General features: G+C 37.8%; 1 protein-coding gene across 2 annotated transcripts; it reads right to left on the bottom strand.

The window, feature by feature from the left end:
- Positions 1-25,629, bottom strand: SGTA (small glutamine rich tetratricopeptide repeat co-chaperone alpha). 2 transcript variants are annotated; one of them, XM_053702768.1, is made up of 11 exons: positions 25,511-25,629; positions 23,426-23,568; positions 20,730-20,833; positions 20,439-20,517; positions 18,963-19,062; positions 18,681-18,785; positions 18,410-18,548; positions 18,253-18,315; positions 3,512-3,549; positions 2,785-2,880; positions 1-764 (listed from the first exon to the last, which is right to left on the bottom strand). In XM_053702768.1, the coding sequence occupies exons 2-11, from the start codon at positions 23,523-23,525 to the stop codon at positions 650-652; spliced, it is 939 nt and encodes a 312-aa protein (XP_053558743.1). In that variant the 5' UTR covers positions 23,526-23,568; positions 25,511-25,629; the 3' UTR covers positions 1-649. The 2 variants fall into 2 exon arrangements, with proteins under 2 accessions (XP_053558743.1, XP_053558742.1); XM_053702767.1 differs by having other exon boundaries at positions 23,426-23,571.
- Positions 25,630-25,649: the final 20 nt, after the last annotated feature.

The raw sequence follows: 25,649 nt of genomic DNA on the forward strand, positions 1-25,649 counted from the left end.
TTTCGTCACAGATCATATGCCTTTTATTGTAGCTCAGGAAAAGAGACTAGGACATCCACCCAGAAGTTGGCAATATTTCCAGAGGAATTCTGTCAGACAATTTGTAACATTCCAGCCCTCACAGACAGAAAAATGTCACCAAACCAAATGGAAGAGCCTTGTTTAATAAAGAAGTGCCTGACTACAGTCGTTGAGAGTCACAAACATGCCAGATTTCAGGACGCAGGTAGAGGATTCCCCAAGGAAAGAGAAGATGGCCTGTTTACGGCCCTCAATGGCTGGAGTTTGCGCACCTCTAGTATAAATCATACATGAAAAACAGTTTAGGAGGGAGGAGGACACCAACAAAAGTTTATTCTTCATTAGGAGCAGAAAGACTAAATGTTCATACTGGATCAGCCCTTTGCGCTACCTTGTAGAAATTGACATTTAATGGGTCCTTGTACAGATGGCGATGTGATGGTAGAAATGAGGTAACTTTACAAAAAAAAAACCTGATTCCTGACCCCAAAGTATGTGTTTAACCACTGCCCACAAAAATAATAATATTAAAAAAAAAAACTAGGAGGAAGTCAGGCCCTGATGTGGTTAATCAGTAGTTCCTGCCAGTTCCAATGAAGTGTTGCAATCCCTGCAGCCTCTCTACAGCTCATGGATGCTGATCATCGTTGCTTGAACTGGGGGGCCGGCTTCTAATCTGGCTACGCAACTCTTCTATTAATTCTGGGTTCTGTTGTTGCATTTGCTGTGCAAACTGTTGACCACTGTAAAAAAATCAAAACAAATGTAAGATGAGTTCTAATGAAATATTCCCCGGTACACATAAGGTAAAGAATAGGTAGTGAACAACTGTTTAAATTTGTTTCATGTGGCTATAAATTAGTTTTTTTTTTATACTAAAATAAAATGATTACATCTATTATTAAAATTTTTATTCCTGTGCCAGATAACTTGGCATAACCCAATAATAAATTGCAAAAATAGGCCTGCAAGCCCCAGTTTTCTTCAGCATTACAATCTCCAGCAAATTGCAAAAACTATTATTTCATTTAGCGTTGCTAAAACTATTTCTTCTCAAGTTGCATCTTCCTAATAATTTCTGATCAATTTAAATAGCTAATATTCAAGAATATAGGGCTCAGTCTCCTCACATAAGTGCCTCTTATCTGTAAAACCAGTTTCCAGTCCATAGGGCACAAGTCACCAATATGCCATATTTTCAAGATTACTTTGAGTGATAGGCTATTAACTATGGCTACTGATCACCTGATTATTTCACCTGTGCTCTAGCTTAGATGTCCTGAAAATCTGGCCCAGATGACTGGAATTGAGAAATACTGTACTGTTTTAAACTGATCATAAATTGATTCTAATTTTAAGAGGTGACTTATGAATACATCATATCATAGTGGTGTATTTCACAATATCTCTCCTATATCTATCTACTTCTCCATCACTGTGAATTGAATTTTGAAACTTCTGCTTGACATAATTGTATAGTTACATTAAATTCATGCTTAAAAGGGACACAATACGCAAATATTGAAGTACTTGAAAGTAATGCAGAGTTTCTGTAAAAAGCGGACTAGAAAATAGCACCTGAACATCTCCAAGTAAAAGAAAGGTATTGTACCTTTAAAATGTCCTCAGTAGCTAAATCCCATTGTTAGAGACTTTAAGCAGCCAATCAGGATGCTAGTCCCAGGAATTGCAAGGGAGCCTGAATCTGACACCACCATGTTATTTCCCTCCTTGAAAGTTTACTATGAATCTCAAGTTTTTAGTGAAATCTCATGAGATCACAGTAAAACAAAGTGTGGCATCAGCACTGATCAAGCCGATTAGCTGCTGATGTTTTGTGTTCACAGAGCAGTTATTATTGCGAGCTGAAGGACTTTTGAGGTAAAATATTTTCCTTTTTACGTAGAGATGTTCAGGTGATATTTGACAGCTTTTTATATTTATGACGCATTACTCTTATGTCATTTAGCATAGCAAAAAACCCCCCCAAAAAAACAGCACTTCCATTATTTATTTTGCCTACTTCTTCTTGCCATTTAACTATGAAATTTCTTGTGTCGCCTCTTCCATGTAATGTAGAATCCTGACACTTCTATATGCTGCACAGCAATAAAAGTGCAGGAGCTCATTTATATATGTTCCTAATTGGCTACAGTAAAGGAAAAGAAACAACTTTCAATAGACATATCGCACGACTGCAAAACAATGAATATTTTATAGCAAAAATAAATTTTTTGTATGTTGTGTTGCAATACAGTGAATAATTTCGAATGCATAAATAAAAAATAAATTTAATGTTCCTTTAAGATAAAACAGTGCTATGTTTTCTAACAATTTTAAAATTAAAGACACATGAATCCCAAAATTTTCCTTTCATGATTCATATAGAAGTAAATTGGAAAGTTGTTTGAAATAATATGCTCTATTATCAAATAAGCTTAATTATCTTGGTATCTTTTGTTGAAGGGGCAGCAATGCACTACTGGGAACTAGCTGAATATGTCAGGTGAGCCAATTGCAAAGAGGCTTATAAATGCAGTCACCAATCCGCAGCTAGCTCACAGTAGTGCATTGTTGCTCCTAAGCCTATCTAGGTATACTTTTCAACTAAGGATACCAAGAGAAAAAAGCAAATTAGGTAATAAAAGCACATCTGAAAGTTATTTAAAATTGTGGGCTCTATCTAAATCTTGAATGAAAATGTCTGGGTTTATGTCCATTTAAAAGTATTAAAATCAGGAAATCTGTTCCCTTTTTACTTACGCCTGTATGAGACCGGCAAGGTCAGCAGGAGGGACATTCCCTGGAGCTGCAGCACCACCCATGGAATTATGGGAGCCTGAAATCATTCCCGACATCCTGGAAGAAAAATAAAATAGTCTGGTATAACCACAAGTTCATTTTTTTTTTATAATGAATCAAGCACTCACTGTAATTTAATAACCAACATGTAATGATTTTGATTAGAACGTTTATAATGGAGAAAAACTGTGTGTCTGTGGGACTTTCAAAAAGGTCAAAATAATAATTAACAGATGATGGATGTTCAAGGGGAATAGTTAATATTGTCCATATGACTTGTGACTTCCATAGTAGAAAACAAAAATGGCTGTTTATGAAGAGCAGATTTAGATTTGAAAAAGGATCAGGTGGTGAGAATCCTATTTATAATTTACTCTCATGCATGCGCCATGTATGAAAGAGGTTCTTAATATTGAAGAGACTTTATATACTAAATACACTTTTTAAGCAAAAAGTATTGAGGTTATCCACTGCCTTCATTTAGTCACGGATGCAGCCATGTTAAAATCTAGCTTTCACTGCACTCCAGTGCATGTGATGTTTGTATATGTGCAGCAAATCTCCTTCAGATACATGCAGAATGGCGGCACCCATAAATAGAGGGAAGTGCTTGAAATTTAGTGCTCAATGTCCCTTTAAAGATAAATATGACTGCCTATAAAAACAATTACCCTGCTAAAAAACTTACAACTGCTGCACTTGAGGGTTGTTCATGAGGTTAGATGCCTGAAATAAAAAATTAAAGAAAAATAAGAATTAGTGAAGCAGCTTAAACCCCCAAAGAACTGTATATACACAAGTATTTAATTGTATTGCAATCATTTTGTAACATCATAATTAACCTAAGAAATAAACATGCAATATTAATTTCTGCAAAAAGAAGTGTAAGTTAAAAGCTTGTTCATGGACCTGGATACTGACCTCTACTGGTCAATTCTTATAGTTGAAAAAAAGTATTTGTTTACATATCCATTACCATATATTTTTTTTATATAGAATTTTGTGAAAAAGGCTTTATCAACCAAAACATAAGACTGATTTACCTGTTCGTGCTATTTATATTATTTTGTATTCGTTGCAGTAATATTAAACAGATTATTTAATACAGAATTAAAATCTTAAAGGGACAGGAAAGTAAAATTTAAAAACTTGCATGATTTAGATTGAGCATGTAATTTTTAGACACTTAATTTTACTTCTGTTATCAAATTTACTTATTTCTCTTGGTATTCTTTGTTGAAAATAAATTTACATATCTCTAGCTAGCTGATGATGATTGGTAGGTACACAATTGTCTCTTAATTGACTCACCAGATGTGTTCAGCTAGCTCACAGTAGTGCACTGATACTCTGGAGCAGACTTTAACTATGTGTTTAATCCCTTTACAGGAGTTAAAGGGATAGAAAAGTCAAAATTAAAACTTGCATGATTTAGATAGATTATGTAATTTTAAGACACTTTAAATTCACTTCTATTTTCAAAATGTGCTTTGCTCTCTTGATATTCCTTGTTGAAAAAGAACACACACATATCCTACACTAGTGGGAGCTGCTGCTAATTGGTGCCTGCACACATTTGCTTTTATGATTGGCTGACTAGGGGTGAGATTACATATACGGCGCAGGGTTCAGCGCCGCCCGTAACTTCACCTCGCACATCGGGGTATTACATAAACCCCCCCCGGCAGTTCATAAAGTGCCGTAAGTTGGATAAACTAGCGATGTCCAGAAATGAGCGTAAATACATATTTCTGGAGTAGCCAGTGACTTACAGCACTTTAGAAATGGCGCCTAAGAAAAATAAAAAAATATATAAAATTTCCTGTAAACATCTAACCCGCCTCCCAAAAATAAACCTGACACGTAAAACCCCTATATCCCCCATCAAACCCACATCTGAACTAATAAAAGTATTAACCACTAAACCGACAACCCCCCCAACGCAATATGCCTAATTAAATTATTAACCCCTAATACGCCATTAACCCACATCGCAAAGTCCCTATTAAAACTATTAATCCCTAAACCGCCATCCCCCACAACGCAAATAAATAATTAAATTACTAAGCCCCCTAACCTAAACACCCCCTAAATTAACCCAAATTAAAAAATACTAACTATTAAAATAAAAAACCTAACATTACTTTAAAAATAAAAAATAAACTGTTTAAATTAAGATAACATTACGGAAAATAAAAAATCTAATATTACAGAAAATAAACAAATTATCAAACATTAAAAAATTAAACCTAATCCCTATGAAAATAAAAAAGCCACCCCAAAATAAAAGCACCTCTAATCTAATGCTAAACTACCAATAGCCTTTAAAAGGGCTTTTTTGTCGGGCATTGCCCTAAGTTAAACAGCTCTTTTACATTAAAAATAAACAAAGTCCCCCCCTAACAGTAAAACCCCCCAAAATAATAAAAAAAACCCCACTAATAAACCTAATCTACCCTTTGCCCTGAAAAGGGCATTTGTATGGGCATTTAGCTCTTTTGCTGTGCAATCCCTAATCTAAATTAAAAATAAAATAAAAATACCTTAGTCTAACCACCAGGTTAGTACTCACGGTTCCTGAAGTCCGGCGGAGAAGGTCCTGTTCCAGGCGGTGAAGTCTTCTTCAAAGCGGCAACCTCTTCTTTCTTCTCCCAGGAACAAGCCGGCGCGGAGCGGAGGGCAGAGCTGAAGACCGTCCATACCATGAAATCTCTGCCATACCATGAATACTGAATTCAAGGTATGCGATTAAAGATGGCGTCTCTTGAATTCCTATTGGATGATTTGATTCTTCAAATACAAATCAGCTAATAGCATGAGAGCTACTGAAATCCTATTGGCTGTTCAAATCAGCCAATAGGATGAGAGCTACTGAAATTCTATTAGCTATTCAAATCAGCCAATAGAATTTCAGTAGCTCTCATCCTATTGGCTGATTTGAACAGCCAATAGGATTTCAGTAGCTCTCATGCTATTAGCTGATTTGAATTTTAACAATCAAATCAGCCAATAGGAATTCAAGGGACGCCATCTTTAATCGTGTACCTTGAATTCACTATTCAGTGTACAGCGGAGTTCGTACGAAGAGAATCCTCCAGGCTCCATGGCTCCGTGGTCGCCGGTCTTCAGTTCCAGGGTCACCGGTCTTCAGCTCCGCAGTCATCTGTCTTCAGCTCTGCGCCGGCTTGTTCCTGGAAGAAGAAAGAAGGTCGCTGCTTGGAAGAAGACTTCACCGCCGGACTTCAGGAACCGTGAGTACCAATCTGGGGGTTAGACTTAGGTTTTTTTTTTTTTTAAAAAAAACGAAATTTATGCTTACCTGATAAATGTATTTCTTAACATGGTGAGTCCACGGATCATCATCAATTACTATTGGGAATATCACTCCTGGACAGCAGGAGGAGGCAAAGAGCACCACAGCAAAGCTGTTAAATATCACTCCCCTACCCACAATCCCCCAGTCATTCGACCAAAGGGAAAGGAGAGAAAGGAAGTAACACAAGGTGCAGAGGTGCCGAGGTTTATATAAAAAGAAAAACTGTCAATACAGGAAAGAAATACATTTATCAGGTAAGCATAAATTTAATTTTCTTTCTAATGACATAGTGAGTCCACAGATCATCATCAATTACTGTTGGGAACCAATACCCAAGCCAGAGGACACGGATGATAAGGGAGGGACAAGACACCACTGCTTGAAGAACCTTTCTCCCAAAAGAGCCCTCAGCCGAGGCAAAAGTATCGAATTTATAGAATTTGGAAAAAGTGTGCAAAGATGATCAAGTTGCAGCCTTGCAAATCTGTTCCACAGAAGCTTCATTTTTGAAGGCCCAGGAACAAGAAACAGCCCTTGTGGAATAAGCTGTGATTTTCTCAGGAGGTTGCTGTCTCATAAGCCAAACAAATAATGCTCTTCAGTCAAAGGGAAAGTGAAGTAGCCGTAGCTTTCTGACCCTTGTGTTTCCCAGAAAAGCAAACAAACAATGCAGAAGACTGTCGAAAGTCCTCAGTTCCTGCAAATAAAATGTTAGCTCTTGCACAATTCAGATTATGTAACAAGTTCTTTGTGAGGAGGAGGATTAGGACACAAAGAAGGTACAAACATTTCCTGATTAATATTCTTGACCGAAACAACCTTGGGCAGGAAACCAAACTTAGTATGCAGAACCACCTTATCAGAGTGAAATATAAGATAAGGGGAATCGCACTGTAAAGCAGAGAGTTCAGAAACTCTCCGAGCAGAGGAAATAGCAACAAGAAACAAAACTTTCCAAGATAACATCTTAATATCTAAAGAATGCATAGGCTCAAACGGAGCCTGTTGTAAAACTTTAAGAACAAGGTTAAGACTCCATGGAGTAGCAACAGGTTTAAACACAGGCCGAATTCTAACCAAGGCCTGACAAAACGATTGCACATCTGGCACATCCGCCAAGCGCTTATGTAACAAAATAGACAATGTCGAAATCTGACCCTTTAGAGTACTTGCTGACAAATCCTTCTCCAGACCATCCTGGAGAAAGGACAAAATCCTAGGAATCCTTACTCTAAGAGTATCCTTTGGATTCACACCAATACAAGTATTTACGCCAGATCTTATGGTAAATCCTGTGAGTCATAGGCTTACGAGCCTGAATCAAGGTCTCAATGACCGACTCTGAAAATCCACGCTAAGCTAAAACTAAGCGTTCAATCTCCAAGCAGTCAGCTTCAGAGAAACGAGATTTGGATGAAGGAAGGGACCATGAAGTAGAAGGTCCTTCCTCAGAGGCAGTCTCCAAGGTGGAAAGAATGACTTTTCCACTAGGTCTGCATACGAAATCCAGCAAGGCCACGCCGGGGCTATGAGAATTACAAACGCCCTCTCCTTCTTGATTCGGGCAATGACTCTTGGAAGGAGAGCGAACGAGGAAACAGGTATGCTAGACTGAAGTTCCAAGGAACTGCCAAGAAAATCAGAAATGCATGCAGATCTCTTTACCTTGAGCCATATCTCGGAAGTTTGGCATTTTGACGAGAAGCCATGAGATCCAACTCCGGCTGCCCCCACTTGAGGGTCAAGCTGGAAAACCCATCCGAATGAAGTTCCCACTCCCCGGGATGAAAAGTCTGTCTGCTCAGAAAATCCGCTTTCCAATTGTCCACTCCTGGTATATGGATCGCAAAAAAACAGCAGTTGTGGGTCTCTGCCCACTGAATAATTTGGGCCACCTCTGTCATGGCCAAGGAACTCTGACTTCCCCCCTGGTGTTTGATGTAGGGCACCAAGGTTATGTTGTCTGGCTGGAATGTGATAAACCGGGCTAAGGCTAACTGAGGCAAGGCGAGCATTGAAGATTGCTCTAAGCTCCAAGATGTTTATGGGCAGAACCAACTCCTCCTGGGTCCATAAGCCCTGAGCCTTCAACAAGCCCCATACTGCTCCCCAACCTAGAAGGCTGGCATCCGTGGTCACAATCACCCAGGAGGGTCTGCGGAAGCAAGTACCCTGGGAGAGATGATCCTGAGAAAGCTACCATGGAAGAGAGTCTATTGACGCCTGATCTAGATCTACACACGGAGACAGGTCTCTATAGTCCCCATTCCATTGTCTGAGCTGGAACAGAGCAAACAGAATGATGTCCATGGAAGCCACATCAGACAAATTACCTCCATACATTGAGCCACTGACGGCCGTGGAGAGGACTGAAGGACAAAACAAGAGTCGAAAATCTTTATTAACAGGGAGTCTATTATGGTCCCCAAAAATACGACACTGGTAGCTGGAACCAGAGAACTTTTCTCCCGATTCACCTTCCATCCGTGGGATCGAAGAAAAGACAATAAGATCTCTGTATGAGATTCTGCTGAAAAGCTGGCGCCTGAACCAGAATGTTGTCCAGTTAAGGTGCCACTGCAATGCCCCAAGATCGAAGCACAGCTAAAAGAGCCCCCAGAACCTTTGAAAAAATTCTGGGAGCTGTGGCAAGGCCGAATGGAAGGGCCACAAACTGGAAATGATTGTCCAAAAAAAGGCAAATCTCAGAAACTTATGATGGTCCCTGTGAATGGGGACATGAAGGTATGCATCCTTTAGGTCTATGGTTGTCATGAACTGACCCTCTTGTACCAAGGGAAGAATGGAGCGTATAGTCTCCATCTTGAAGGACAGCACTCTGAGAAAATTGTTTAAACATTTTAGATCTAGGATTGGTTGAAAAGTTCCCTCCTTTTTGGGAACTTCGAACAGATTTGAGTAAAATCCCAGACCCATTTCCTGAAAGGGAACTGAAACTATTACCACCAGGACGGCAAAGTCCTTGACACAATGTAAGAACGCCTCTCTTTTTAACTGTAGATAAGGAAAAACAAACAAAGAAGGCGCCACCATAGTGCACAATCTATAGTAAGGGACACGCTGTGAGCGCAAGTATATACAATACTTACAAGCTTCAAGACACTTGAGAAGTGTCACAAACGCTTCCTGGACTCTTAGGAGTCGTCCAGCTGACTCTCTCTCACACACTCTCTGAAGTGGATATCCGTATGTGTGTGCTGCTTCCCAGGTGCGGGGATCGTTAGATTCCTAACGCCCACAGTCCTGAGTCCACAAGTTTCCAAGTCACTACCAGTAAGAGTGTACCAGGGATCACTCTATATCACACAGGTGACCGGGCAGGTCATATATTCACCTGAGGAAACGGTCAGTGTAGACCGAGAAACGTCATGCTAAACAAAGTCTGTATATTTATATTTAGACTTGAACCACAAACTTATTTTATATCATCATTTTTTATTTCCATTGGCCACCCTCTGAGCCCGGTCACCTGTGTGATATAGTGATCCCTGGTACACTCTTACTGGTAGTGACTTGGAAACTTGTGGACTCAGGACTGTGGGCGTTAGGAATCATCTAACAGACGCAGAGCGATCCCCGCACCTGGGAAGCAGCACACACATACGGATAATATCCACTTCAGAGTGCGCGTGAGAGAGAGTCAGCAGGACGACTCCTAAGAGTCCAGGAAGCGTTTGTGACACTTCAAGTGTCTTGAAGCTTGTAAGTATTGTATATACTTGCGCTCACAGCGTGTCCCTTACTATTGATTGTGCACTATGGTGGTGCCTTCTTTGTTTGTTTTTCCTTATCTATAGTATTTTGCATCTTGGGCCACCAACAATATCTGTGAAGAAGCAGCTAGCCACTACCATCTCCTTCATTCCAGTGTCAACGTGGGATTTACTATCCAGTTTGGACTTTGGACTGATTGGAGCCAAGTGTTGATCCCCTGTGGGATTTGCGTTTATTCTGGACTTTTTTTGACCATATTTCCCTTGCTTTTTTGTTTTGTTACAGGAATATTAGAGCCATTTTTATATGTATTACAGGATTTAATTTAAATGGCGCACAGATTTTATTTTTGCTTCTCTTTTTAACTGGTGTACAGATAATCTGGAGAGGAGAAACCTGCCTCTGGGAGGAAAAGATTTGAAATCTATTTTGTATCTCTGGGAGACAATGTCCACAGCTCAGGGATCCAGTACATCTCTTGTTCAAGCCTGGGAAAAAAGGAGAGAGAGTCTGCCCCCTACAAGGTCCGCTCCCAGATCGGGGGCCAACCCTTCATGCTGACTTGGAATCAGCTGAAGGCTTTTTAGATTGCTTTCCCTTATTCCAGGACTGGTTGGGCTTCCAGGAAGGCTTGGCCTTGCTTGGAGGAAGGGGAGGAAAACTTGCCTTTAAAGTTACGAATGGAATGAAAATTACTCTGACGTCTCTTCTGCTTATTCTTTTTAGCTTGAGGAAGAAAACAACCCTTCCCTCCAGTAATATGTGACATGATTTCCGCCAAACCAGGTTCAAACAAGGTCTTACCCTTGTAAGGAATAGCCATGAGCTTAGATTTAGATGAAACATCCGCAGACCAGGACTTCAACCACAAGATCCTGCGGGCTAGGACCACAAACCCAGAAATTTTGGCTCCCAGTTTGGCTTCCAACCTGTAAGGAAGCATCTGAAATGAAGGAATTGGCTAACTTGAGAGCCTTAATCCTGTCCTGATCTCATCAAAAGAGATATCCGTCTGAAGAGATTCAGACAAAGCATCAAACCAGTAAGCCACAGCGCTGGTAACAGTGGCGATACACACCGCAGGTTGCCATTGTAGACATACATCTTTTTTAGTAAAGCCTCCAATTTTTTATCCATTGGATCTTTAAAAGAACAACTATCCTCTATGGGAATAGTAGTCCTCTTGGCTAAAGTGGAGATCGCTCCTATCTTAGGAACCAACTGCCACGACTTCTTAATAGAATCCGCTATAGGAACATCATCTTAAAAATAGGAGATGGAGAAAAGGTAATCCCGGGTCTTTCTCATTCTTGAGCGATAATCTCCACAGCATGGTCAGGAACCGGAAAAACCTCCACCGCGGAGGGAACATCAAAATATTTGTTCAATTTACTTTATTTTCCAAAGTAGCCAAAACCTCCTTAAGTAATAGCGAAGGTGTTCTAGCTTAAATCTGAAGGATACCACTTCAGCATCAGAAGAAGGAATTACACGGTCTGAATTTTCCATCTCAGATGCAACCGACATGTCTTCTTCCTCAGGCTTATGGGAAGGGACACTCTGATAAGTCAGAACCTGATCAGAAACCTTACTGTTTCCTTAAATTTCCTTTTACGCCTTCCCTGCAACATGGGGAAAGCTGACAAGGACTCAGATACCGCAAGGGATACCTGGGAAGCAATGTCTTGCAGAGAAAATCCTACAGGATTGCAAGAGGAAACGCAGGGCACTCTATGTGGAGACTGAAAAAGTTGGGACGCTTGAGGAGAAAGCTGCGGCATATCTGCAACAGGAGACACCTGAACAGCATTTGAACAAAAGAGAGGAAAGAACCTCCCAAAAGGCTGCACAAATAGCACTCTATGCCTGGACTGATTGGTAGAGAAGTTGGGAGAGTTAAAACATAACTTTTAATACAATAATTTAAAATAAAGGATCACTTAAAATCAAACCAAGGAACTGGAGGTCCCTTTCCCTCTGTAGTGTTAATATTCAGCCTTTGATATGTGAATAATAATAATGGGAAAGTGCACAGGAAGGCCATCTTGTTCCACGGCCACTAGCTGGAAATTCCACTGAGATCTAAGTTATCTGTTATATCTATAAACAGTATGGTTTTGAGTTATTAGTATATTGCAGATCAGAGCTCATAATATTGTCTCAAGTGATCTTGTCTAATTGTATACCATTACTATGAGGTGTAGGTGGAGTTTATACACTCTAGATGTTGATATATGTGTACAGACAGAAAACCTTACGTTGGTATATTTCTGGTAATAGATATCATTTGAGGCCACTAGAAAGTTACTTGTCTCTGGCACTGTGAATTCTGGATTCTGCTTGTGATGTAAAACCCAGCTATATAAAGATAGAATACTAGAGTATAGGTATCTGAACTTTATTATAATTTTATTTGAGTATAATATAGATCAAAGCTCATAATGTTGTGTTAGATCATACTCTCTTGTTGTATAACATGGTGTTAAAGTATCGAGGATATTCAAGCAGTCATAATATTGGGTTATTGGAACAAGCATAAACCAAAGAGATATTTAGTGTCAGTGTAAATTGTTATTCGTGTTTAAACTGTAAAACCCAGCTGAGTTGGGTTGTAATGTTAGGTATTAGGATCTTGTTATAATTAGATTTCTCGTGACTCTGGCAGATAATAATTCTCCCGATTACGAGAGTGCTAATTTTCACTCTTTGATATTCCAATGTTACTGGTATAGGCACAAAGGTAGTGCCCTGTAAATACTAGAGCTGTGGCTCAATGATATCGATTTATAGCTGCCAAAGTGAGACTAATCTGCTTGAGGTTTATTACCAGCTTTTTGTATTAATTTTACCGGTGTGTTATCCGGTTCTTAGGTTCAAGCTAGCACGCTGTTTATTGAGTTATATACTGGTTTGGTAATAAATATTTGCTAGTTTGAATATAAGTACTATAGTGTCCTGAAAGATCTATTATAGTACTGGAGTGTATCCGGTATACATTGTCTGTTATACAAAGTTAATAAAAAATCCCAAATAAATGTGGCTGATTGTTAATACTGTTGTCACTAGACACTAATATATAACCGCTAAATAAAAATAATACTTAAAGAAAGGATGTGCCAGTAAGTGGCTCGATAATATTTATCTAAGTTAGATTGTCATATTGTATCAATCTTTTAGTAATCAAACGGTTACTGAGTGTTGGGCCGGCAAGCTGCTCAATATATAGTGAGCTGTTGTAATGATGAATATTTGCCGGTTAGAATTAAATCAAGTAATTCACTTGGGTGGTTTGTTATGGTACCGGAATATATCCGGTATATATGGTAATTATATAGAGATATAGAAATCAAAGTTTAAATCACCAACAAATAGCGCTAACTGGTAACTCTACTAATAATATTAAGAGAGTGTGGTCACTATGGTACTGTTGGCAATTTAAGTGGATCTCTCCTAATAGTTAGCTCAGTAGTGTATCTAAATCATCAGAGCGTAGCTGTGAATATTATGGATGCCGCTTGATGCGGTTTTTATATTACCGCTGTGTTCGTGAGCGTCACTATTAAGGAGATCAGCTGTGTAAACGCTGTATAGTAATGCCAGCTAGTTAGTTAACGTAGTTAAGATCTGTGTAAATAGATATTAGTACTATATGCCCGCCTGTGCAGGCCAACAGTTCAGGTTAAAGTTTTTTTAAAAAAATAGAGCACCCCAGAGCTCTATAACCCCCTGACGCGTTTCGCCCGTATAGGGCTTTTTCAAAACCTGAACAGCATTTGCCTGGAATAATCGTGGCTCATGGTCAAATATTTGATCTCTATAACAAAGTTCTCTCAATGCATGAGGAACAAAAAGGAACAGGGAGTTCCACCTGAGCATCAAAACATAACTGACAAGCAGCAACTTAGCCTGGGATAATGGTTTGAAAAGCCTCTTGATCCATCTTATGTAATAAATAAGGATAAAGTGTAAAAATTCTTTAGTTGAAAATACAAAATAAATGTGTACTGTGTCTTTAACTAGAAATGTGTGTTAGCGCAACAAACCAAATAGACCTCAGGCTACCTATACACCTCAGTAGCTTTACTGAGGTGCCTACCTGTCCTGCAGCTCACAGAGTGACTTCCCTCACAGAAGAAACAATCCACTTTTCAAATACAGAGCGGTTACAGAGCCATAACTGCCGAAAATAACAGTTTACAACAGTAATCTCCATGACCAAAAGTTAAAGTATAAAAACTACTATAACACACTGAGCCGCCATAAATCACCTCACAGTCTCAATGCCCAAACTGCCTAAAAGAAACCCCAAACATGAAGGTTTAATAATGTCTCATATTAAATAAGACAACTTTTAGATGTAACAAGTGCCAGCAATCTCCTTGCAAAAGAAAATTAAAATGGCACTTACCTGAAAGTGCTGTCCGGCAGCAGGACAGCTCACCTGGTTTGATAGGGTGCAGCACCACACATGAACCTGTGAAGAGAGAAAAACTGAGTAAACCTACTCAGGTTTTCTAGTTAGGGCAGCAGATTCTTGAGAAAACACAGTGAGCATTGTACCTCACAAATTCTCAAGTGCTCAAAAGCCACCGCTGCCCTACTGAAGAGACTGATGTAGACTAGGCTACACCCCAGAAAGTAACAGAGATAGCTTACTCTGCTAAAAAAATAAAATCTTGAAGAAAACTTCTCAGACACCTAAACTTCACCTCCTCCTTGCACTACAGACAAAGAGAATGACTGGGGGATTGTGGGTAGGGGAGCTTTGCTGTGGTGCTCTTTGCCTCCTCCTGCTGGCCAGGAGTGATATTACCAACAGTAATTGATGATCCGTGGACTCAACGTGTCAGAAATAATTTTTTTTTTTTTTTTATTTAGATTAGGGATGGGCAGCAAAAGAGCTAAATGCCCTTTTCAGGGCAATGCCCATACAAATGTCCTTTTCAGGGCAATGGCTAGATTAGGTTTATTAGTGTTAGGTTTTTATTTTTTATTTTGGGGGGTTTTAATGTTAGGGTGGACTTTGTTTATTTTTAATGTAAAAGAGCTGTTTAACTTAGGACAATGCCCTGCGAAAAGCAATTTTAATGGCTATTGGTAGTTTAGCATTAGATGGGGGGGGGGTTATTTTGTGGGGGACTTTTTTATTTTTATAGGGATTAGGTTTCATTTTTTTAATTTTTGATAATTTGTTTATTTTCTGTAATATTAGATTATTATTTTTTCCGTAATGTTAGCTTAATTTAAACAGTTTTTTTATTTTAAAAGTAATGTTAGTTTTTTTTATTTTAATAGTAACTTTTAGTATTTTATAATTTAGGTAATTTGGGTTAATTTAGGGGGTGTTCGGTTAGGGGGCTTAATAATGTATTTATTTGCGTTGTGGGTTAATGGCGATGTAGGGGTTAATAGTTTTACTAGGGACTTTGCGATGTGGGTTAATGGCGGATTAGGGGTTAATACATATTAGGTCGTTTGCGATGTTGAGGTTGGCAGATATAGGAGTTAATTAGTTATTGCGGTGGGGGGGGTTGCGGTTGACAGGTAGATAGTGTGCATGCCTTAGGTGTTAGTTAATATTTTTTTAGGCAGTTACGGTGCTCCCATACTCAGTGCAAGGCTTGCTGCGGCTGCCTTTGTGTGGCAAGGTAAAAATGTAAAATTTCTCCATTTTCGCCACTTAAGTCCTTGCGCTGAATGTTGGATACCGATTTGCTACGCGGTTCAATGTTAGCTGATGGGAGTAAAAATTGCGGCAGAGGAGTGAAATATACGTGCCGCATTTATATTGGATACCAAAACTGTGTAAAAACAGGCGGTGGCGGCTTTTGCGGGCGCCGCCGCATATGTAATGGAGCCCTAGATGTACTCATCTTGCTGCCAATAGTGAATTGATGTTCCTTCAGCAAAGGATAACAAGAGAATAAAGCAAATTTGATAATGGAAGTAAATTGGAAATTTGATTAAAATTGTATGTTCTATCCAAATCATGAAAGAAAATGTTGGGATTTCCTGTCCCTTTAAACACATAAAGCTTTAGCTTATACATTTTTTTTTTTAAGCTAAAGCTTTGGTTGTACATAAAATATTTAATTTAATATTTTTGTGCCATGTGCAAAGGTTAAAGGGATACTGAACCCAAATATTTTCTTTTGTGATTCAAATAGAGCATGAAATTTTAAGCAACTTTCTAATTTACTCCTATTATCAATTTTTTCTCATTCTCTTGGTATCTTTATTTGAAATGCAAGAATGTTTTGGTGAACAACCTGGGTTGTCCTTGCCGATTGGTGGATAAATTCATCTACCAATAAAAAAGTGCTCTCTAGAGGTCTGAACAAAAAAAAAAAAAGCTTAGATGCCTTCTTTTTAAAATAAAGATAGCAAGAGAACAAAGAAATAATTATAATAGGAGTAAATTAAAAAGTTGCTTAAAATTGCATGCTCTATCTGAATCAAGAAAGAAAATATTTGGGTTCAGTGTCCCTTTAATGATATTTTTTTTGCAAGGGGAATAACAAATACAAGTAACACCAATATGGAGTGGAAAGAGACACAGTATAGAAGTGAGTGCCACAATTATCTTTATAGATAAGTCTGGAGTATTTTGTGTGCATTAACATTTTTATGAGGTTTTTTTTAATCAAGCACAATGGCCCCAAATTGGTTCAAGCACTTAGGCAAATGTGAGAGTGCAAGGAAAGTCTCACAGCACCAGGAATCATATTCTAGTTTAGAAGCCTGTTGAGTGCTTGGTGTACTGAGGAGCTGAAAGACCAAAGAAGTTGTGACAAGACCTTGTTCTCTTGGAATTTATTGCTGAAAAGCATAGTTAGGTAGGCTCAGGAGCAGCTGATTGGTGGTTGCACATATATGCCTCATGTTGTTGGCTCACCTGATGTGTTAAGCTAGTTACCGATAGTGCACTGCTGCTTCTTTAACAAAGGATACCAAGAGAGTAAAGCAAATTAGACAACAAAAGTAAACTGCAAAGTTGTTTAAAATTGTAGTCTATCTGAATCATGAAAGAAAAATGTTGGGTTTCATGTCCCTTTAAATAAGGATTGTTTAAAACGAGTAAGAAAGAATTTGTTAAAGTTTACAGACTTTTTGGCATGGACAATTATTTTCTATAACCCCTTAACGACAGACATACCCTGTAAATCACTTGTCATTAAGGGATTTTAATCCCTGTAATAGCGGCTATTACTACAGGAGGCCTTTGGCTATAGTGCTATTTAAAAGGGACACTGAACCCAATATTTTTTCTTTTGTGATTCAGATAGAGCATGAAATTTTAAGCAACTTTCTAATTTACTCCTATTATCAAATTTTCTTTATTCTCTTGGTATCTTTATTTGAAATGCAAGAATCTAAGTTTAGATGCCGGCCCATTTTTGGTGAACAACATGGGTTGTCCTTGCTGATTGGTGGAAAAAATTAATCCACCAATCAAAAAGTGCTGTCCAGAGTCTTAACCCAAAAAAGCTTAGATTACTTATTTCAAATAAAGATAGCAAGAGAACGAAGAAAAATTAATAGGAGTAAATTAGAAAGTTGCATGCTCTATCTGAATCACAAAAGAAAAAAATTGGGTTCAGTGTCCCTTTAACCACTCAGATTGAAAAACGGCAGCCGGCGTAGTCCTAAAGGGTTAATTAAGCACACAAACTTTTTGCTGTACGATGGAATATGTAATTTATAAGTCACTTTAAAAACCATCTTTGGGCAGTATTAGTTAATAGAATAATTATTTACAAGTAAGTTAAAGGGACATTTTAGTGGAAACATTACATGCTCTAATTTGAAATTTTTATTTTAAAACTAGTGGCCTAGCAATGTTTACCTCAGCATAGGGATTAAACACATCAAGTATGGCTCTGGAACAGTGGGAAACTGCAGGTCCCCCAAAAGAGCTGCATTTATCTCACAGCAGAATTGAGCAACTACCACAAATGATTGGGTAAGTGGCTGTGTCCTCACTGCACTGCTTGTCCCAAGCTTACACTGTTAGTCATCCATAAGCAGCAGTAGTCTCAGTGCTGGGCCGTGCGACTACTGCTGTGGACTGGTCAGCAGCGATGTTCGATCAGGACTAGCAGTGCTAGTATCATAAATGTAAAAACTTGTCTTATGCACTAAACCCACCTACTTGCTAAAACTGAATATTTAGTAAGGCATGGTCATTTCATAATGAGGTGTTTTTTTACGGTAATATATTTGCTTATGAGTAAGATTATCTTGAAACTAAAAGAATTTTTAAATTGATAAGCAAATATGTATTTGCTGGTAAAGTTAGTAACTGGGTAGCAGATTCAAGTTTGTTCATGACCAACCTACAGTATACGCAAAGAGATATAGACCATGACATCACTTACCATATTCATAAAACCAGGGTTATTCAGCAAGCCAGCTAAATCAAACCCTCCTGGGGCTGTCATCTACACGGAGCAAAGGAAAAATAAATAAATACTAAATTAACTGCACCACAAGAGATATCCGCCCACATCTACAGCAGTGGCAAATTACTCTCACAGGACTGGGAATTTCCTTCATTTTCTGTTCTGCAATCTTCAAATTTGCTTTGTAGGTATCATTGTCAGGGTCCAGTTCTAGGGCTCTTTGATAAAAGCCAACAGCCTCCGCATGCTTATTTAGGCTTGAAAGAGCCAGCCTGGAAAAAAAATAAAAATAAAAACTTCAGTAATGGTTTAGTGATATAGTATAATACACTGGGCAGAGTAGGAAAAAAAAGACGTACTGTTTAAAAAAATAAAAAGCTTAGATGGGAATTTAGCCAACATACCCCATCCTGCCATATGCTTTGCTGTAATTTGGGTCAATTGAAATAGCTTCCTCACAGTCCCGCACAGCTCCTGCATAGTTTCCAAGCTTGCTGTAAGCTGCAGCCCTGTGCAATGCAAAGACACTATATAGTGGTTTCTCTCACAAAAAGATCAGCTTAGCAAATAACACATTCACAATCCAAATCAGTAAAAATAACAAAAATAAAATGAAAAAGGGTGAGCAGGGAGAGAGCATATGAGGGACCACAAGAGAATGACAATGAGCTCACTGATGTGGATACCTGTTGCAAAAGTATACAGCATTTGTTGGATTCAGCTGGAGAGCTTTTGTGTAGAAGAAAACTGCACTTTCAAAATTTTCCACCTTCATTTGTTCATTGCCTTAAGAAGAGAAACAAGTATTAGTGTTTTATACACACAGACAGCTGCTGCGTGATTTTAAAATACGCTTATAGAGTTTGCTGTATTGGGTTACACAGTCAAGGTTAAGACTTGGCATACTTGTGCTATTCATAAAGCAAATACCCAGGCTGCACAGGCCACATCAATGATGTGTGCCAAGGTCTAGCTTTGTTTTTTAAAGGGACATAAATGCAAAAATAGCATGCTCTGTGTGTTTAGCCACTTTGTGGGAACTAAAGTTCGGCACAGGAGCCAAACACATTGCAACAATTTAGTACAGGAACGTACATGATGTAGCTGTGAACCATTGGCCATGCACTTCTGATGAGCTGTAATGTGTTAAAGGGACCTTGATAAACTCAACAAAGGGTCTTAAACAGTCAAATCCTTAATCATTTGTGCATATACACACACACACACACAAGCAACAAAACCATCTTGGAAGCTTCGTAGCTTGTTCTATGAGAAGTAACCAACCCAGTCTCTTAACCCACTTGCTTTTCACAAGGCAGCTCTTTCCTAAAGTATGTATGTCTGTTCCCATACAAAAATTATTAGACAATTTCTCTCTGTTCATCTAATTCAAACATACTCTAGTGGATTGCTCTTATTTAAATAAAAAAAACTTTACAAATACCAGCAGCTAGGATGCCCAATTGCATATAAACGTAACCAGATACCTTGTAGACTGTATTGACAGCTACTGTCTGTATGTAATACCTTTTCCTGCATATAGAAAATAAATAAATATTACAGACAAGGCCGAAAGGGGATAAGCAGTGTTTTAGCAGATACTGCAGGCAATAAAACAGGTTATGTTGGCATAGGGCCTGATATTCAAAACCTCGCCGCTTAGGCAAAATAGTCTAAGAAGTCTTATCAGTACGAAGAGTCCCTAAAAAAATAATTAAGAAACACAAATTTTATCTTGAGAAATGTTTATGTTGCTATGTAATGTTCTTTATCTAAAATACATACTCCTACATTACAATACAAGGTCTAAAAAAAAATCCCAAAGATTTTGTGCGACTCTGTGCACTGTCATGCAGTCCAATAATTAAAGTGATGTTGAAATAATTGTTTTAGTTAATTCAAATAATCACTATGAAAGACTGTCTTCTACATTTTATACAAAATTTATGAAAGTCTTATTCAAGCATTTTTACATTTATCAAGATTGCAAAGAGTGTACCAACTGTTTTTTATTTATTTATTTTTTAACAGCTGTATTTTTTTTTTTATCATCACCAATTAATTTTTTTACCCATATAAAGGAGATGGAATGAATGAAAAGAAAGATATTATACCAGAATCCCAGCTCATTTTAATTTGAGCCATCATTTCTTACAGTTTACCTTCTGTTTTTAGTCTTTCGGCTTCTGTTATATCCTCTTCAGAAGGAGTGGATATCCCAGAATTTAATGGTGATGTTTCCTGAAAACAAGTTTCAGACAAATTAAATAAAATAATCATTAAAATAATCTTGTTCTCTACAAATATGCTTTGATACATACATATACAACATGTGAACAGAACTGCTGGCAAATAAATACTGTTGGTCTTCTAGACAGAGTTTGCCAAAACAAACATCATGAGTTAGATCTTTCTAAAGACTCACATTAAAAATGTTGATTAAAATAAAGTACCTTTATTGTAGCTGCTGCAAATAATTCTGGCAGTGTCTGTTCTACTGCCAAGCTTTGATCCTCTATGGAAATTCCAAAAGCAGTTTCCAGACACTGGACGGCAACTGTAAAATTCAAGTAAAAACAACAAAACATTTTACAGATTTGGCTTTAACAAAAATATAGTGTACATGGATATCAGAAATAAAATGCAGAGTACAGAAGACATTGGCTTTTTTAAAATGCAAGATATATGCAACTAATGTTTTAAGAAATATCTTGAGGGTTTTTAGGACTGACTACAAAAATAAACAATGCTGCTATTATTAAACCTTTCATGACAGGATCATAATGTCTACATTGGAACGTTCAGATGTAGACACATTGTAATCCCACAAACGTGCACAGGATTGCGAGATTTCAATTATGGGATTGGGTCGGGGGGGCAACCCTATGACGCTAGGCACCCCCTCAAGACCACAAATCACACCCAGGAAGCGCCGTTGGCTTCAGGAAAGCCACACGACTATGACGTTGTATTCCGTCCTAACGGCACTAAAGCACAGCGCCGTTTGGACGGAATAGAACACCATAACGGCGCTAAGAGGTTAAAGGGATAGTAAACACCAAAAATGTTATTGTTTAACCCTTTCGTGACAGGGTTAAAGTGTCTACATCGGAACACCTGTTCCGATGTAGACAAATTGAAACTACGCGATCGTGCATACGATCGCGAGATTTCAATTATTGGATCGCATCTGGGGGGCGTCCCTACAACCCTAGGAACGCCCTCCAGACCGCGATCAAGTCCTTGAAGCGCAGAAGGCTTCAGGACAGCCGCTTTTTATGACGTTCTATTCCGTCATAACGGCTTTAAAGCCCAGTGTAAATATGACGGAATAGAACGGCATAACGGCGTTAAAAGGTTAAAAAGATAGATAATCCCTTTATTACCCATTCCCAAGTTTTGCATAACCAACACTGTTCTAGAAATATGCTTTTTACCTCTGTAATTACCGTGTATCTAAGCCTCTGCAAACTGCCTCCTTATCTCAGATCTTTTGACAGACTGGTATTTCAGACAAATAGTGCTGACTTTTAAATAACTTCACGTGCGTGAGCAGCGTTATCTATATGAAACTCATGAACTAACGCCCACTATCTGTGAAAAACTGTCAAATGCATTCAGATGAGAGGTGGCATTCAAGGGCTTAGAAAATTAGCAAAGGTTTAGCTTTCAACTAAGAACAACCAGAGAACAAAGCAAATTTGATGATAAAAGTAAATTAGAATTTTTTTTTTAAAATGACATGCCCTATCTGAATCATGCAAGTTTAATTTGGACTTTACTATCCATTTAAGTACAAAGTTTATATAACAAGGACAAAGAAAAAGGACAGATTAGAAAAACTTCAGTATCTAGTTAAAGGGACAGTCTACCATAGAATTGTTATTGTTTTAAAAGATAGATAATCCCTTTATTACCCATTCCCCAGTTTTGCATAACACAGTTATATTAATATACTTTTTACCTCTGTGATTACCTTGTATCTAGGAACCTTCTTCCAGCCCCCTGATCACATGACTGTGACTGTTTATTATCTATTGTCTTAAATTTAGCATTGGTTTGTGCTAAATCTTAAAGGGACATGAAACCCACATTTTTTCTTTCATTATTTAGAAAGAGCATGCAATTTTAAACAACTTTCTAATTTACTTCTATTATGTAATTTGTTTTATTCTCTTGATATTCTTTGCTGAAAAGCATATCTAGATAGGCTCAGTAGCTGCTGATTGGTGGCTGCACATAGATGCCTTGTGTGATTGGCTCACCTATGTGCATTGCTATTTCTTTAACAAAGGATATCTAAAGAATGAAGCAAATTAGATAATTGAAGTAAATTGGAATGTTGTTTAAAATTGTATTCTCTACCTGAATTATGAAAGAAAAATGTTGGGTTTAGTGTCACTTTAAATAACCCCGTGCCTGAACACAGTGTTATCTATATGGCCCACGTGTACTTTCTGTCTCTTTGTGTTGAAAAGAGATTTAAAAAGCATGTGATAAGAGGCAGCCCTCAAAGGCTTAGAAATTAGCATATGAGCCTACCTATGTTTAGTTTAAAATAAGAATACCAAGAGAAAAAAGCACATTTGATGATAAAAGTAAATTGGAAAGTTGATTAAAATTATAAGTCCTATCTGAATAACGAAAGTTTAATTTATACTAGACTGTCCCTTTAATGCAGCTGAAAAGAGAACACTATGCAGCAACAAAAGTTTATCAATTTTACACTGAATATTACGTGTTAATTCTACTGAGGTTACACTATAAGGAGCCAATAAACACACAAACAAAGGTGCAAATATGTATGATACAGGTTGTAAAAACAAATGTGTCCATAAAAAACAACAACCATGTAGCGACACAGTAATGAAGTGTATAAAAAGCAACATTTAAATGGGTTCAAATATTTGCTGCATGAATAAAAGTGAGAAAACCCCCAAAAACAAACTTCAAATTTCAAGCAAAACTAACAAGAAGTGCATGTTACTGTGCAGCATAAGCACAGGAACATCCATTTTCATAATACAAAGCACAATGAAGTTTGAAATATTCGGTTTTTCTCATAGAAAATTTGAGAACACGTACTTTAAAAGAAATGTACATTCAAATCATTTCAACACATTAAAAACATAATAGTGTTAATTCAAACCTTCAAGACTCTCCTGTGCATCTGAGGTGAGTCCGCCATTATGTAACTGATCATGTAAATACTGGATAATGGAAAATGCCAATCGTTTCTTGTCCTCCATTGAGTCTGTTAACACTTAAATCACAACAGCAGCTTCTCAATACCTGCTAGAAAATATAAGGTTCATTTATCATTAAGTAGGGAATAGCTTTACTCACTTTTATACCTAATAACCTGCATTTGAGCTTCCAACAGTAAAACAACTAACAAAGTTTGTATGTTATCAATCTTCACACAATGACTTACTCATTAAAGGGACATGGAACCCAAAAATTGTCTTTGATGATTCAGATAGAGAATACAATTTTAAACAACTTTCTAATTTACTTCTATAACCTAATTTGTTTCATTGTCTTGGTATCATTTGTTGAAGGAGCAGCAATGCACTACTGGTTTCTAACTGAACACATGGGTGAGCCAATGACAATCAGTATATATATAAATATATATGCAGCCACCAATCAGCAGCTAGAACCTAGGTTATTTGCTGCTCCTAAACTTGCCTAGATAAACCTTTAAGCAAAGGATAACAAGAGAAGGAAGAAAATTAAATAGAAGACATAAATTGGAAAGTTGTTTAAAATTGTATTCTCTATCTGAATCATGATAGAAACATTTGGGGTTTCATGTCCCTTTAAGTTAGCACTACTTATTAAAAAAAAACATATATAAGCTAGACACAGTTTCAGAATGATTTGTTATTGTAGTTTAATATGTTACATCCAAGTATTTTGATATTTCTTTTCCACCATAGTGCTTCTTCTTCCCAATATGGGTTATGCAACGTTCATGTTGCTATTAAGAGAAAATGTTATACCACCAATGTTTGTAAACTAACAGACTGCTCAGAGGGCACAGGTATATTTACAATCTGAGCCACAGATAAAGGAAACTTCAGTGTCCTGTAAATAAATGTGTGTATGTATATACTGTATATTATATGTATATCCCTGGAGGCATTGTAAAGCATCCAAGATCGCAGTACCTCAAACTATGCGTGGGTTATAAGACTTGAAACCATTTTATTCAGCAAAACCACAAAAAAAATATTCTTGAGCTTTTACCATTTGCTTTAAAGGGACACTGTACCCAAAAAATTTCTTTCGTGATTCAGATTGAGCATGACATTTTAAGCAACTTTCTAATTTACTCCTATTATCAAATTTTCTTCATTCTCTTGGTATCTTTATTTGAAATGCAAGAATGTAAGTTTAGATGCGTTCCCATTTTTGGTGAACAACCTGGGTTGTCCTTGCTGATTGGTGAATAAATTCATCCACCAATAAAAAAAGTGCTATCCAGAGCACTGAAACAAAAACAAAAAAAAAAGCTTAGATGCCTTCTTTTTCAAATAATTATAGCAAGAGAACAACGAAAAATTGATAATAGGAGTAAATTAGAAAGTTGCTTAAAATTGCATGCTCTTTCTGAATTACAAAAGAAAAACATTGGGTACAGTGTCCCTTTAATGTTTTGAAGCAACTTTGGAACTCTGAACTTTAATAATAAACACATTTTTTAAATGTACACGTCTTCCTTTGTGAATATAATATGTTCTGTTCAAGCAATGCTAACCTACAGGTCTCACTGTCTTCAGTCATGACAAATGAGAGAACTCCCCAGACACACAAATCTATCCAGTATGATGGGGATTGACTACAATTTGAAGAACTCTCACTTTTAGTCAATCATTTCCATGCAGTCTGGGAGATGTGCATTGTGATTAATTAATATAAAGTGCCTATAACTCTACCCATATTATATGAACGTAATAGTGGTGTTCTCGTTAAGTTTGTTTGTAACGCGCGTAACAACGTTATGCCAGGCAGCAAAAATGACCCACTAACAGCCCTCTGCATACCCAGCACCAATTCTAAAGTATGTCCTATAGTATAGTGTGATACACACTGTCAGCTTGTCAGGTCCAGTAGTACAATTGAGCCCTCCAAGCAAACACATTAAGACCCTGTCGAAGAGCCACTCCCTCTATACACACAGGCAACCGCAATCTGTCACTATATAGTGTTCCCTTGAGCCCCAACTCACCAGACACTTTGCACACATGCAATCAGCCGGAGATTGGGACCGGAAGCGGAACCCAACAAGCACTACCCACATTGGAAGTGACGAACAGTCTCACGTGACATGGTTGTACGTCATCTTCGCTATCAGGAACGTTTGGGTG

Source organism: Bombina bombina, chromosome 2, assembly GCF_027579735.1.
Source record: "Bombina bombina isolate aBomBom1 chromosome 2, aBomBom1.pri, whole genome shotgun sequence".
NCBI classification, from domain to species: Eukaryota; Metazoa; Chordata; class Amphibia; order Anura; family Bombinatoridae; genus Bombina; species Bombina bombina.

Bases quoted from the DNA above. Each gene is read 5' to 3' on its own strand.
- SGTA (XM_053702768.1), bottom strand. From the start codon at position 23,525: ATGGAGGACAAGAAACGATTGGCATTTTCCATTATCCAGTATTTACAT. The intron at 18,316-18,409 runs GTGAGAGTAATT...TGCTCCGTGTAG, and splicing joins TGAAGGAAATTCCCAGTCCT to ATGACAGCCCCAGGAGGGTT. The intron at 2,881-3,511 runs GTAAGTTTTTTA...TTTTTCTTCCAG, and splicing joins AACCCTCAAGTGCAGCAGTT to GATGTCGGGAATGATTTCAG.